The following is a 14,907-nucleotide window of genomic DNA, read 5'->3' on the forward strand; positions in this document are numbered from 1 at the left end:
GACAGCTGGCTACAGTTTGCTTAACACAAAGTTAACTTGCTCCTTGACAAAGTTTCTCTCAAGTTCCCTGTAACTAGGTTGGGTTGCTCACTAACACGTCTCTTACTGTTGTGTTACTATGGGCTGCTGCTGCTGGTGGTGCTGCAGGTGAGCTCTTTGCCGTCAGTGAGCTGTTCCTCTGCGGAGATAGTCTAGAAAACTGCAAAAAATGCTTCACTGTTCAGTGTGGAAGTTGAGGGTTTAGGCATTTCTTGTGCTTACAGCTCCTGGAGGAAATGTTGTGTTGAAGAGTGTGCCTCTGCATGGCAAAGGTAACCAGAAAGCACTTTCCGGTTAAGTTCTGCAGAATAGAAACAGAACTGTTCTGGGACAGGCAGTAACCAAAGACTTCTATAAAAACACCCTTTTAAGTCCTGACCAAGGATTACTGATTTGGTTAGTTTCACTCACGTGTGTAATTCTTTCAGTTACCGCAGGACTAGTTGTGGATGAAGACATTTTCAGGATTTTGAGTCATAAAAGCAAAAGAATAAAGCAAAGTGAGTTGACTTGTGTGAAGTACTGAATTCTTTTTTGTTGAAGTTCGAGATAAATACTTGTCTGCATTTGTCAGCGTGACTCATTAATCCAGTGAAGCTAATCAACACAACAACACTGTGCAACATAAATTCTGGTTTTGCTTTTATTGCAGTTGTTTGTGAATGCACTTAGCTGAATATGGATCCAGGTGGTGGAAGTCTGGGATTGCAAACACAAGAATCCAAAATGCCGCACACTATGATTATGCAGGATTTTGGTAAACATTTTAACTATTAAAAATAATGAATAAAATCAAGATTGTTTTTCAGAGATTTGCTGTATGTTCATAAATGATATCCAGAGGTGGTTGACTCCATTTCTGCATTATGACCAGAGATGACCTTCTAAAGTATTGCGAAGGACCATGTCTTTGTTCTAACATGAATCGGTATTCCTCCGTCTACCCAAGTAATTGCATTTGCAGTACGATGTTGAATAATTTTAATACTTTTTTTCATTCTGATAAGAACCACTTGTTTGAGTGGTTTCTTCATTAAGATTGAAACTCCCATTTACGTGTTGAAGTAATTCCCTGCACATTCTTTTCTGTGTTTAGAAAAGTAGTTCTGCAAATACGACTGGCCAGTCAAGTCTGTTAACAAAAACCAGGTTTCTCCTTCTAGCCATTCCTGGCAGTGTGGCACGTTGTTGGAAATCGGGCTGTAAATATTGCATACAACTGAGTATTTATTTTTTTCAAGGCCCATGCAGTCCTTTTATTGTAACAGCAGTTAAGGTATTGTTACCACATTTGCAGCATCATGCAAGAATTCTGTGAAGGTTCACAGTGCTCCCGTAATCAGACGTTTCCTAGCTGCAGTTTATAAGAAGATGAAATCACAAACTGGCCCTGTACTTTTTCACATCTCAGTATTGTAAAACCGAAATGGGGGACAAATTCCACATTACGCCTTAAAGAAGTGGCATGTTTTGTTTTTCTTAATTTAAAGAATACCGACTGCTTTAGATAGTCTTTATTGGGTGAAATGCAGATTGTGGATCGTTGATGAGTGACAGATTTGTACATCTGTGTTTGTCATGTCTATACAATTGTTCCATTCCTTAGATAAACTAATTGCTAATGCAATAATTTTAACTCTGTTCTCCTCATTCATAATTTTTCCGTAGTGGCTGGGATGGCTGGCACTGCCCATATCGATGGAGACCATATTGTTGTATCAGTCCCCGAAGCTGTCCTAGTTTCCGATGTTGTCACTGATGATGGAATAACTCTTGATCATGGCTTAGCAGCTGAAGTTGTCCAAGGACCTGACATCATCACTGAAACTGATGTTGTAACAGAAGGCGTAATTGTTCCTGACTCTGTTTTGGAAGCTGATGTTGCTATTGAAGAAGCTTTAGATACCAGTGATCATGTCTTGACTTCTGATCTCATAACAGAAACCGTTAGAGTTCCCGATCAGGTGTTTGTGGCTGACCTTGTTACGGGTCCTGATGGACATTTGGAGCACGTGGTGCAAGACTCCGTGTCAGGAGCCAACTCACCTACAATGGTTTCAGAAGAAGTTCTTGTAACGAACTCAGATTCTGAAGCAGTCATTCAAGCAGCTGCTACTGTTCCTGGCTCCACGATGACTATAAAAACAGAAGACGATGATGATGGCAAGAGCACATCTGAAGACTACTTAATGATATCTTGTAAGTTAAACAAAGGTAGATACAAGCAGGAGGTTATCTGAGGTAGAACTGATCTGGTGGGGAGAAGTTTCTATAACTGGACTCTTGCTGCGTTCGGTACTGGAACTCTCAAATAACAGTCTGTTGCCCAGTTAATTCGTGGTGTCTGGATTTGGGTTTTCTTGATGCACAATCATTATTGCTGATAGAGCAAGAAAGATAAAGACATTCATACTGTTGAGTGAATGAGTGTGTTGTGTTTGTGTTTCTGAAACTAAATAATCCTGAAAATTAAGCAAAGCACATTGGAAAGTTAAACATTCCACATACTTTGAGTATAATACTTTTTAGAAGTATTACCACATTATGTAGATTTCTGTAAAAATAACATGTTGGGTTTAATCAGTAGAATACAACAAAGAAGAAGGTTTTTTGAGATACTGGACTCATAAAGTTTCCTCTAACACGTCCACAAAATACTGTTTATTTAGCTATATTGAAACTTATAATAGACATTTTATTGTTTGTTGTGCTGGTCTGGACCGGCCACTCGGGTCGAGTGCAGTAACCGATTGACTCCCTAACACTGGAAAGTGGCTGCGCCTCAGTGTCCGCACAGCCTTCACCTCTGAGGAAACGGTACCGTCCTGTGCCTGGGAGTCACTCAAGGACCTTGGGTGTTCCACATTTCTGCAGTAGTTGAATTATACTCGAGACACCAGTTTTTATTGCTACACAAATTTGATAAAAAGGATGAGAGTTCCTTTTCGATTCTTGACTTCTCCAAATCAGTTACTGAAATGTGAGTAGGTCAAAACAGATTTTATTTAGTCAGAAGCAATATGTTAAAAAATGGCAGTGCCAAGTGTGTCAATGTGTCGATCTGTTCACAGCAAGCTGCACTTCTTATAAGAAGGTCCTCTGTCTTGACATTTTTAAGGATTTCACTATTTCATAGCATTTATGTCCCTTACACAAAATACAGGTTTGGTATTTATTTTTGGTTCGTTATAGGATGAACAGCAGTGGGTTTTTTGATCATTCGACCACTGCTGTAATGCTGTGTGTCACTAATGGAAGTCAAAGCGGGTTTTTTGAAAAAACAACCAAAGAAACCTCAGTCTAAAAGCAAGTTAGACTTACAACAGAGAAATTCCCGTGTGTTTGTAAATAAAGGAACACCATTTTTACAGTCAGTTGTTTCACTGAAAACATTCCTCCTTTCTGACAGAGTACTTACGATGGGTTGTATTCTGTAGCTGCGGTATTTCCAACTGCACCTTGTAATTGTAAGTAAAGCCATCTTTGGAATTCTTCTAAGATAGATCTGTGTGATTGATGATGATGATCAGAGCATCTTAAACTGTCAGTAACAGTTACTTGATGGCCCAGGCTGTGTCTGATACATTTATAGGTTTGTCAGGTGTTCTCAAGGCTACCGACGGCTTTTGCAGTGTTTCAAAGCCGGTTTGAGACCTACTTTTCAGCAAATTAGATTTATGTATATGTATAATCACAAAATGCCTGAATAATCACAGTTGGAATCTACATATTAATCTAGAAATTTGATTTAAGTACTTATTCAAGATAAATTAAAGCAGTGATAAAATCCTATAATCATTTAGGTTGGAAAAGACCTTAAAGATCATCTAGTCCAACCATTTCTCCAGCACTGCCAGGTCACCACAAAATGATGTCCCTCAGCACCATGTCTCTTGGCTTTTAAGCCCCTCGAGGGATAGAGACTCCACCGCTGCCCTGGGCAGCCTGGGCCAGGGCTTGACAACCCTTTCGGGGAAGAAATTGTTCCTGAGGTCCAACCTCAACCTCCCCTGGCACAACTTGAGGCCGTTTGCTCTCTTCTTGTTGCTTGTTCCTGGAGAGAAAAGACTGACCCCCACCTCACTGCACCCTCCTGTCAGGGAGTTGTCAGAGCCAGAAGGTCTCCCCGGAGCCTCCTTTGCTCCAGGCTCAACCCCCCCAGGTCCCTCAGCCGCTCCTCAGCGCATTGTGCTCCAGACCCTGCCCCTGCTCCGCTGCCCTTCTCTGGACACGCTCCAGCCCCTCAATGTCCTTCTGGCAGTGAGGGGCCAGCACTGAACCCAGGATTTGAGCTGTGGCCTCACCAGTGCCCCCAGTACAGGGGGACGATCCCTGCCCGGCTCCTGCTGGCCACACCAGTGCTGGGACAAGCCAGGATGCCATTGGCCTTCTTGGCCACCTGGTCCCACTGCTGGCTCCTCTCCAGCCGCTGTCACCAACCCCCCCAGGTCCTTTTTCAAACCACTGTTTCAGAACAAGAGCTGTGCGTGAATACGGCGCCAAGGGCAAACAAGGACTGCCCAGAAGTTGTACGTTCAGCCTGAGCTTTATCTTTAACGGCTCCTCTTCAGCCACTGGTGACCAGCACCTCCAGGTCCTTTTCCAACAGGCAATTTTCAACCATTCTTCCCCTCAGTTTATCAAGCAGTTGAAAACCATTTTTATTTACTTATTTTTTAATTGTCAAAGTCAAATATTGTCAGTAAATATTGTAGAAAGTTGATTTTACGCTATTTCTTTTGAAGTGCATATACAGGATTGTTCATCTTTTTTATAATGTAAATCACATAAAAAATGATAGTTTTAAAGAAACTCATAATACTTGGCTGTCTTTTAATGAAATTCAGCATCTAAAAAACGGAGACTTTAAATAAAATGACCAGTAATGTCCCTGGGGAATTCCACCAGCTGTTCTGTGGAACACATTCTGGGAACTTCTAAACCACAACATTTTACGGTGTGAAGCTGAGCTGAGTGTGGATTTTTAACTTATTTTACTCTTTTGTTGGGAGTGACAGTTTAAATAAACTGAAAGGTGTTTTTTCACCATTTAAGGCAACCTACCCATTTAGATATTTTATACACTATTGGTAATTACATTAGAATGATTTGAAACATCCTGAGTTGGTCTTGATAGTTCTGTGAACTAGCTGTGTGTGATTTGTAGTTGGATACTTTAACTAGAGAATTGTCACCACTCTGCCCTCAGTGCGGGTGAGTTCAGCTTTTATAAATCAGCCTTACAAGCTTAAGACTTAAACTGCCTTTTTTTCACAACGTATGCTTGGGATATGTGTGATCTCCCTGTTTGAAAGGGACTTGTTAAAAAGGAAGTGAGTACAAAGCGAGTGCCTGTGGAGTGATCCTGAACCCTGACTGAGATGGGAAGGTTATGACCAGCACAGCCCGTTTTGCCAGGGAGGAGGTAGCGCTCGTGGAGCTTAAAGCGTCCCCTCTTTTGTTTTTCAGGTTTGCGATATTCAGACCCACAGCGGATTGCCAGCTCCTGATCCGTGTGCTGGCCCTGCATGCACTATGTTGGTGACCTCATACCCACCAAAGAACAACTCTGGAGCTGGCCGTTAGGGGTAAGGTACTGTTCCACCACCGCCTCCTTTTTAGTGTGTACGATACAGTGTGACGTAATTTGCTAAACATTTTAATCTTAGTACTCCTATACTGTAACCTACGGGATATGACATAAGTATATCAGACATTAGAAAAATACGAAGAATTGTCAAACCACGGGACTTATCTTGCCCTCCTGACATCGCTACGGGCTCCTGTGGTGGGTGTGATATCACCAGCATAGTGCATGCTGAGGCATCACATGAATGGGGAGCTGGCAATCCACGGTGAATCTGGACATCACACACCTGAAAACAGCCCAGCCAGGTAAGTTAAAACTGGAAACGTGCTGAGTTTTCCTTTAAACCTTGTATGCAGGAGGATTCAGTACACGTTTATAAAGGTTCTCTGCTGAGGCTTTTTGGTTAATTTTAAGTGACAATCTGTAAATATAAGTGACAATCTGTAGTGCTTCTGGTGGGTGAGTCGGATCCGGAAGACTCTTTGCTATGCCACTGACATAAAGTCAGCATTCTGTTCCTGAGAACCATCCCTGGGAACCGTCAGCAGATCATTTGGCGCTGCTGGGTTAGCAGGCTGGGATTGAAGTCGTATTACTGAGGCAATAGAACATTTTCCCGATCTGTTCTTTTAAAAAATCCTTATGTTTTGGGACTTGGCAAAGATTTTATGTCCTGCTGCATTGATTGCTTTCCTCTTATCTACATGTGTTTAAAAAGTAGGTTGAAACCATGACTTTTACTTCATATCAGACAGCAATTTAAGCAGTAGCAATTGCGAATTCAGCGCCTGCTGTTCTTGAGGTCTGTGAAACAAGTGATGGTCCATATCAGTGTCATTTTCTCGGTCCAGTTCGTATGTTTCAGATTTTGTTATATTACAGATGCTTTTTTAGAAAAGCAGTTCCAGAGGCCCTGGGTACACAGGCTTCCTGATATGGTTTAGTTAATTTATCTTAAATTGTAGAGACCAAAGATCTTTGAAAATGCAGAGCATGGAAATAACCACTGATTTTTAAAATAATGTTGTAAGTTTGCCCCTCTGAGACCAGGCTCCCTATTTTTAAAGGATATTGGGGGCTTTACATGAGGGGATTTTACCTGCTGTAAAACACAGCAGGTGAGCAAACGTGCAGTATTTGTGTATTTTACTTTATATTGTTGGCTGAAAGGGTTTGTTCTTACAAAAATTGTACAATTGAAAAATTGCTCTTTTTTTCTTCTTTATGTAACCTTTGTTGTATTGCATTTGATTTCCTGGTGAGGCAGCTGTCTACAACGGTGTGTTATGTGCTTACGTTATTTCACTAGGTACATAGTGGTGCGCAGTCATTGTCACCCAGGGTTAGTTAAATAGTTGGCAGTTTTTACTATAATGAAAAGTTCTTACCACATACAAGTGATTACTCCACTGTTCAGTAGGAAGTTGCTGTCGTTGTTTCCAGAATAGAAATATTTATTTTCTGTGCTAAACTGATAATATATTTATAATTTATGAGTTTAGAAAAAGTTGTTGTTGCTTGAGTTGCAGCTTTGCTATATCTTTGCTACTGCCTACCGATTCTAAAAGGATGGTAACGTGTTACAACTAGGGATTTCTTCCACCCAGGCTTTAAATACTCTGTCTGTGTCTGGCAGCATGTCTGGTCATCCAGCTGTCTGCATCACCGCTCCTGCCCCCAGTCCTCCAGAGACTCACACAGGCACTGGAAATGTTCCTTATACTGCAATGAATTTATCTTGGTTTGAATTTTTATCTTGTGTTTCTACTGATCCAAGTTTGATATTTTTTTGGCAATCCGGTTAATCTCTTTGCAAAAGAAACAGCTAAGTATTTTTAAAATGTTTTCCATTGATTTTTCATCAAAATATATAATCTTCAGAGGTTCTAAAATGAACTCAAATAATTATTTGTACATATCTGCGTTATATCTAGTTCTGTCTGCAACAGCATCTCTGCTCTTCTGGCGCAGTCCAGGGTTTTTGAAATGGAGATAAGGTTTCTCGATGTGGGGATGAAACGCGGTGGTACTTGGATAGGAGTTTCTGTGGAATCCTGTCCATGAGTGGGAAGTGTTTAGTTTGGGATTGCTGTGGTGGATTTCCACCCTGCTGCACCAAAGGCACCTGCTCCTTCTCAGGCAGGTTCTGAACCACCTCTCATGACTCCCTGCACTGGTAAGAACAGCTTAAATGAGCCCCAGCTTGCCTCAGGACACCAGGCTGTAGCCTGAGCTAGTTAAGAGCAGCTCTTCAAGAGCTGCACCGAGGGCAGGAAGCTGAGAGGGTGATTGAGATCTGCCGTAAGCCTCAGGAACCGGAGCCGTCAGTGCCGCATTGAGTGGGCTCTCTTCTTGGTAGTGAAACAATACTGCCGCCTTAATATTAATTGTAATGATTGTTTTTACCTCCTATGCAGATATTTTAATGTTACGTAGGCAGCAAATTGCTATTTCCCTGGAATGTATTTAATTCAGATTTTGTTTATATTTCGTGGAATTCTCCTCTATTTAGAGGACTTCAGTGGGCGTTGAGCATCCCACAGGTTTGTGTTGGCTCTCTGCACCAGAGCTGGTTTTATCCACTGAAAGAAGTGCGTTGGCGATACATCCGTCAGAAAGATTCTTAGTTGAGTGGCCTCTGTAGTGGCAGTTTGAGGTGTATGTGTATGGATATCTGCGTGAATACCCTTGCACCAGAAGAGTGTTACTCCCACACTTTTAATAGTCAGAATGTGATTTCAGTTGTATAAATAAAACGAGCATTTTGAATATATAGACCAAATAATGAGTGACTGTTTCATACATAAAGAACGAGAAGTCCGTTTCACATAGTGTATTTGGATTTGTTGTCACTGCATCGTTTAATCAGCTCTATATGATACAGCAGTCTTCATTAATCTATGTTTTTGAGTGATAAAGTGGATAAAATCATCATTTCTTTTAGAATGAAGAAGTAGTCAAGTATTTGATGCACACTTCTTTCACAGGGAATATTCTCTGAGTCTCTTCATAGGAATTTCAGCTGCTAAAATTTACTCAGCCGTGTCTTAGAGTAGTGCGATGTTTTGGGACTCTTAGGCTGCAACAGGCACTTCTTGGTTAATCTTTAACATTTTTTGATAGGTGTTTGATTTTATTTATGGATACATTTTTGCTTTCTAAGTGTCATCATTTCGGACTTAACCAGTTACCACATTCTCTTTGATGAAAAGCTCCCTCTTGTGTTCCTCATTCTGAAGTTCTTGCTGTGTTTCCTGAGTTGCAAGAAAATGGGTTCTGAGCTTCTGGAATCTCTCTTGAGCCTCTTGAGATGAACTGTTTTGCAAAGGCATTTTATGAAATCAAACCTTTGCTGTGCATGGGGGTAATAGTGGAGGAAATCATGCTACTGATTACTTAGACTCTTAAAAATTGTGTTTGAACCTCACTGCTATTCTCTTATCTTTACAGTGGATGATGTTGGAGAGAAATTGGACCATATAGGAAACACTCCCTTGAAAATCAGTACCGAGGTGACAAATGATGATGTTGCTAAAGATGACGGGTTTGGTTCAGAAGTTATCAAGGTGTACATATTTAAAGCTGAAGCTGAAGATGATGTCGAAATAGGTACCTTTTAAATTCTGTGTATTCTTCCAGTAGTATGAAGCGTTTCAGGGTCTTTCTGTTTGTTGTTCTTCGTTTCATGTAATCCACTGACCGGAATGTTTGTTGAATGTGACATTTGAGGAGGCTGCTCAAGTGTGGTAAATACTGGGTGTGTGTTAGTGTCAAGTTCTTTCTGATTAGCACTGGGGATTTTTTTTGGCAGCCAAAGCCCACATGTAGAAGTAGTTGGGTGTCTGCAGCTGTTTTTCAGCTCCAGCTTCTCTCTGATGTCTTTTAAACTCCTCTAGGGATGGGGACTCCACCACTGCCCCGAGCAGCCTGGGCCAGGGCTTCACAACCCCCTCAGCAAGGAAATTTTTGCTAATATCCAACCTGAACCTCCCCTGGTGCAACTGGATGCCGTTTCCTCTTGTCCTGTTGCAGTTCACTGCTAGCATGCAGCAAAGGCTCTTCATCCTTCTTGGGAAGTAGTTGTTCAGTCCTGAATTTCCAGGACACGCTGAGAGGCTTTTCCTTATCTGCCCCACAGTATCACACTTGCATGATTTTATGACAGACATGGATGTAGAGGCATTTAATTGGAGTTTTATGAAATAGCTTTATTGTAAACAAGAAAAAATCCTTAAATCTGAAATTATTCTTAACAGTGGCTTTTGTTTACATTTACTTAATGCATTTAACTTCTTTTTGTTCAAGGTGGGACAGAAATTGTCACAGAGAGTGACTTTCACAATGGACATTCTGTAGCTGGAGTAATTGAACAAGGAGGTGTTGGTAGAATGCAGCGAGAAAAAATGGTTTACATGGCTGTTAAGGACTCTTCTCAGGAAGATGAAGATATTAGTAAGCATAATATAAGCATAATAAGAAACATTTTTGTTTCTCATGCTATTTTGTACAACAATATAAACATCGTTCTTAAGGACTTTAATTTTCCTGAAGAATTCTTTAGCCTGAAGTAGTAGAAAACTAAGCTCATCTTCCCTAAAAGTAAAAAGCAGGCTATAATTATTTTAAAGTGATGTGGATAAATACACTTTGTGCATATTGTGTGCAATCATTTCATAATTTATATTAAATTAGCATGTCCATGGATGATGTTGAAGAGGTTAGTCAAATTTCTTATTTTTCCTACTGCAAATTGCCTTGTTTACTCAGCTTTCTGGCCAAGTGGCAAATAAATAAAGTCAGTTACATGTTTATAAGTTTGTGCATTTGAATTTATGTTGGCATTTGGTTTGGATTTCTATTTATTGATACGTGTTTTCTCTCTTTAAGGGATGTCTGAATAAATGATCCCCTGAGGGAAGGGGTGGTTCTAAATACCAAAGGAAGAAAAGTAATTTATGATGGGTATCAATCACAGTGAGAGCAAGTTAAATGAAGGGAAATTTAGAATGAGCAGAGTAAAATTAAAGATTTGTTCTTCTCCTTTAATCCAGGCTGTGCTGAAATAGCAGATGAAGTTTATATGGAAGTTATTGTAGGTGAAGAAGAAGCTACATCACTTCCCGAGACGCAGCTTGAAGACTCTGGCGTGAATAAAACTTTTGTCCCTGTTGCTTGGGCTGCTGCTTACGGTAGGGATCTGGATGCTTATTTTCTGAAAACCCCTTCTGTTATTTTCTCTCCAGTCCAGCTTCTAGCATCTCTGTGCAAATGTGATAATCTCCCACCTTGGCCTAGGGGTTTGGAAACAGTTCCTTCTGACCTTTCAGCAGTGTCAGTTGATGAAATGATGCGAAAAATTACTTTGACATGATTCAGGACCTTTTACACATAAGGTCCTTTATGTTTTTCTGCAGTTCCATATGAAGAAAACTAATTCCATTCTTACATTGAGGGGTTTTTCCCAATGCTGGCCTTTCAAACAGTTACAGACTACTTTAATAGCTTGTTGTCTTGCATATACTGAATGAGTTTTATGAAGTGGAAAGGAAAGCTGTTAGGAGAATTCTTATACCGTCTTTGATTCCAGTTCAGATGTACAGAATGTGTGGGTTTTGATGGCTGTTCAAGTTGGCTGTTGAAGATCTTACAAACACAACATTAGCCTTAAGTATTTTGCTTGAGCTAGGAGGAAGGGAAATAACTTTTGAAAGAGAATGGTGGGAATACGCGTGTAAAGATTCCTAATTATTTAAGTTTATATGCTTGTTTTAAGGCTGTTAGTCCTTCAGGTTAGAAATAAAAAGAAAAAAGGTAGTGGGTTCTCTGTAGCCATGCTTCGCATAGTAGAAGTGTCTTACCAGGGTGTATTGCGAATTCTGACTATTCTTTTATTTCATATCCTTTTCTCAGATTTTGGCCTGTTAAATGTGTATTAAGGGAGTATCAGGTCATCCATGATTTAGGTTATGATTAGTCAGTTTGGGTCCATTGGTGTAATTGTGAAGCGCAGTAGTTGGGCTGATGAAGTGGTGTAGAACTGCACAGCCTTGGCACGTAGCAGTAAACGCTTTCAATCCCAAGATGCGGAACATACTTTTAAGATACTACTTCTCCGTGTCCTGGAACTTTGTAGTGCCCCATACAGATGAGTACTGAGCAGCTGATAAGGTCCGAGTCTTCTTACCTGCCTAGTTCTGCTGCAGAAGGATAAAGTGCTGCCATCTCAAGAACAAATTGCAGATAACCTCGTTTCTGGATTGGTATCTGAGGCTATAGATGAGGTTAAAAGCTTGCAGAACCAGGCATCTTAATTATTACATTACAATTAAAACAGGGTAGATAGCATAGTGAACGTGCAGACATGGCTCTAGTGGATAGTAACTGTTCTCAAAGATGGGATTTCCTTTCCTGGGGCTCATAATTACAAAATCCTGAACGGGTTGTGAACCGTACATCTCAGGTTGGATGGAGTTAAGCTGTTACTTATTAGCTAAGTTAGTTTTCTCTTATCAAAGCCATCGTCTTTAAAAAGAATTCTGATGTATAACGACTAAAATACCATTTTCTGCAGGAGATGAAAGAAGACTACCCAGAAGATACGAAGATGGTCAAGCGGCAGGTAAGAACGTGAATCTGTGCTTGGTACAGCATTAAACCTACCCTGCTGTCTTTGGAAATACATACGGTTAGGTGTCAGTTCTCCTAATGATAAAGCAAAAAATTATCCATAAAGTATATATTGAAGGACTCTGCAGTCTGTCTTTGCAGTTTTGAAATGACACCAGTTCTAGGTGGGTTGTAGGCCTTCAGAGTGGGTGGGGAAGATGGGAGGATCTGCCAGGGCTTTTCATACAGTTTGGCAGTCAGGGAAGAGATAACGTGGTTGTTAGGAAGTCAAATAAAAGGAAACAGCCAGCATAACTCAAGAAATTACTGTCCTGAGAAGTATGAGAAATCAAGGAATAGATTTGGAAATTTGTATTTAAACGATTATATTCTTGACTTCTGCCAGCAAAGATAGATAGTGCTTTATACTGGCGCTCTTCCTCTTTTTACGTGTGTTCATCGTAGAGCAATGGGCGGTGTTTTTTTTAAAGAGTAGATATGCTGCTGTGCAATTCCAGTCGTCAGTCCCAAAGAAAAAGGTTGTTTAAGGTTTTTTATGGTGTCTAATTTTTGTTTCTAGGAAATAACTTGGATACACGATTAGAAAACAAAAACGGTAATGCAACACAGTACCTGCAGATTTGTGATAGCGTTAGCGCTAATAGAGTGCTAAAACAAAAAACCAAGAAAAGGAGGAGAGGAGAGGCCAGGCAATGGCAAACAGGTAAACACTGTGTGGTGATGCGGAGTGTCACAGCGTGGCACTTGCTCCTGTACTATTCCTTTTTGTTTGTTTGTTTGTTCTTAAACTGATGCAGAATTAAAAGATACCGATGATGATTTGCGTATTTCCTGTGTCCTTCCCCCCTCCAGTTCTGTGCGTAGAAAATGTAATAATTGCGGCTTTCAGTCAGTACGCTTAGGGGTGATGAGCTTGTTTGAATTTTGCAAGCTATTAAAACGTAATCACGGCTCCATTCACTGTGATACGATGTTACTGATCTGCTTGAGCAGTTTCTAAAACAAAACCACATAAACGATAGGTGCTGTGGATTGGTTGTTTTTAAGCTACTGGTTAAGAACCATTCTCTGTCTGCTGCAAGTGTAAGTGCATGAATCTGAACAGCAGCTGGATGATTTAAAACTTCTAATCAGTAAGTCTGTTTCCCTCATAACTTATTTTTGTTTGTTTAAAAACAGCTGTTATAATAGGTCCTGATGGACAGCCCTTAACAGTTTACCCTTGTCATATTTGTGGGAAAAAATTTAAATCCCGAGGATTCTTGAAAAGGCATATGAAGAATCATCCAGATCATATGATCAAGAAGAAATACCAGTGTACAGACTGTGACTTTACAACGAACAAAAAAGTAAGTTTCCACAATCATCTGGAAAGCCATAAACTGATCAATAAAGTTGATAAAACCCATGAGTTTACAGAATATACGAGAAGATACAGAGAAGCGAGCCCGTTGAGCTCTAACAAGCTAATCCTGAGGGACAAGGAGCCTAAGCTGCACAAGTGCAAATACTGTGACTATGAAACTGCAGAGCAGGGACTGCTCAATAGACACCTGCTTGCAGTTCACAGTAAGAACTTCCCTCACGTGTGTGTCGAGTGTGGGAAAGGATTCCGTCACCCGTCAGAGCTGAAAAAGCATATGAGGACCCACACTGGGGAAAAGCCATACCAGTGTCAGCACTGTGTCTTCAGGTGTGCTGATCAGTCCAACCTGAAAACTCACATCAAAACCAAACACGGGACCGATCTGCCCTTTAAATGTGAGCACTGTCCCCAGGCCTTCTCAGACGAGAAAGAGCTGCAGCAGCACATGGAACTGTTCCAGGGGCATAAGACTCACCAGTGTCCACACTGTGACCATAAGAGCACCAATTCCAGTGACCTGAAGCGACACATTATTTCAGTCCACACAAAGGATTTTCCCCACAAATGCGAGGTATGTGAGAAAGGCTTCCACCGACCGTCTGAGCTCAAAAAGCATAGTGAAACTCACAAAGGTAAAAAGATCCACCAGTGTAGACACTGTGACTTTAAAACATCAGATCCTTTTGTACTTAGCGGGCACATCCTCTCGGTTCACACCAAGGACCTGCCTTTTAAATGCAAAAGATGTAAAAGAGGATTTAGGCAGCAAAACGAACTTAAGAAGCACATGAAGACCCACAGTGGAAGAAAAGTCTATCAGTGCCAGTATTGTGAATATAGCACTACGGATGCGTCAGGCTTTAAGCGACACGTAATATCAATACACACAAAAGACTATCCCCATAGGTGTGAGTATTGCAAAAAGGGGTTCCGGAGACCCTCTGAAAAAAATCAGCATATAATGAGGCACCACAAAGAGGCCATAATGTAATATATGATCTCGAGGAGGAAGCGATTTAGAAACTGTGATATGCTAATTGGGGAAAAAAAAAATCTCATGAACTGTTTCTCCTGGTTTCAAAGCTTGATATTAAATCATAACTTTACATTCTTTGTATTAAAAGTCTTAAAAGTATTAGGGTTGACAGGGGATCTCGTAGCCCTATGATTGTTGCTTATCAGAACCTAAAGAGCACTATAGAATGCGAAAGGATGGATGAATGTCTTAAATTTGCAGAAGGATGGATGAATGTCTTCAGATGAATAGTGTTACATATTGTTAAGC

General features: G+C 40.6%; 1 protein-coding gene across 2 annotated transcripts; it reads left to right on the top strand.

The window, feature by feature from the left end:
* Positions 1-717: 717 nt before the first annotated feature.
* On the top strand, positions 718-14,665 carry ZNF711 (zinc finger protein 711). 2 transcript variants are annotated; one of them, XM_010136835.1, is made up of 8 exons: positions 718-796; positions 1,708-2,238; positions 9,080-9,238; positions 9,935-10,081; positions 10,681-10,818; positions 12,201-12,248; positions 12,816-12,959; positions 13,436-14,665. In XM_010136835.1, the coding sequence occupies exons 1-8, from the start codon at positions 718-720 to the stop codon at positions 14,611-14,613; spliced, it is 2,424 nt and encodes an 807-aa protein (XP_010135137.1). In that variant the 3' UTR covers positions 14,614-14,665. The 2 variants fall into 2 exon arrangements, with proteins under 2 accessions (XP_010135137.1, XP_010135145.1); XM_010136843.1 differs by lacking the exon at positions 10,681-10,818.
* The last annotated feature ends 242 nt before the right edge of the window (positions 14,666-14,907 follow it).

The sequence above is a fragment of the Buceros rhinoceros genome, unplaced genomic scaffold (genome assembly GCF_000710305.1).
Source record: "Buceros rhinoceros silvestris isolate BGI_N320 unplaced genomic scaffold, ASM71030v1 scaffold10760, whole genome shotgun sequence".
NCBI classification, from domain to species: Eukaryota; Metazoa; Chordata; class Aves; order Bucerotiformes; family Bucerotidae; genus Buceros; species Buceros rhinoceros.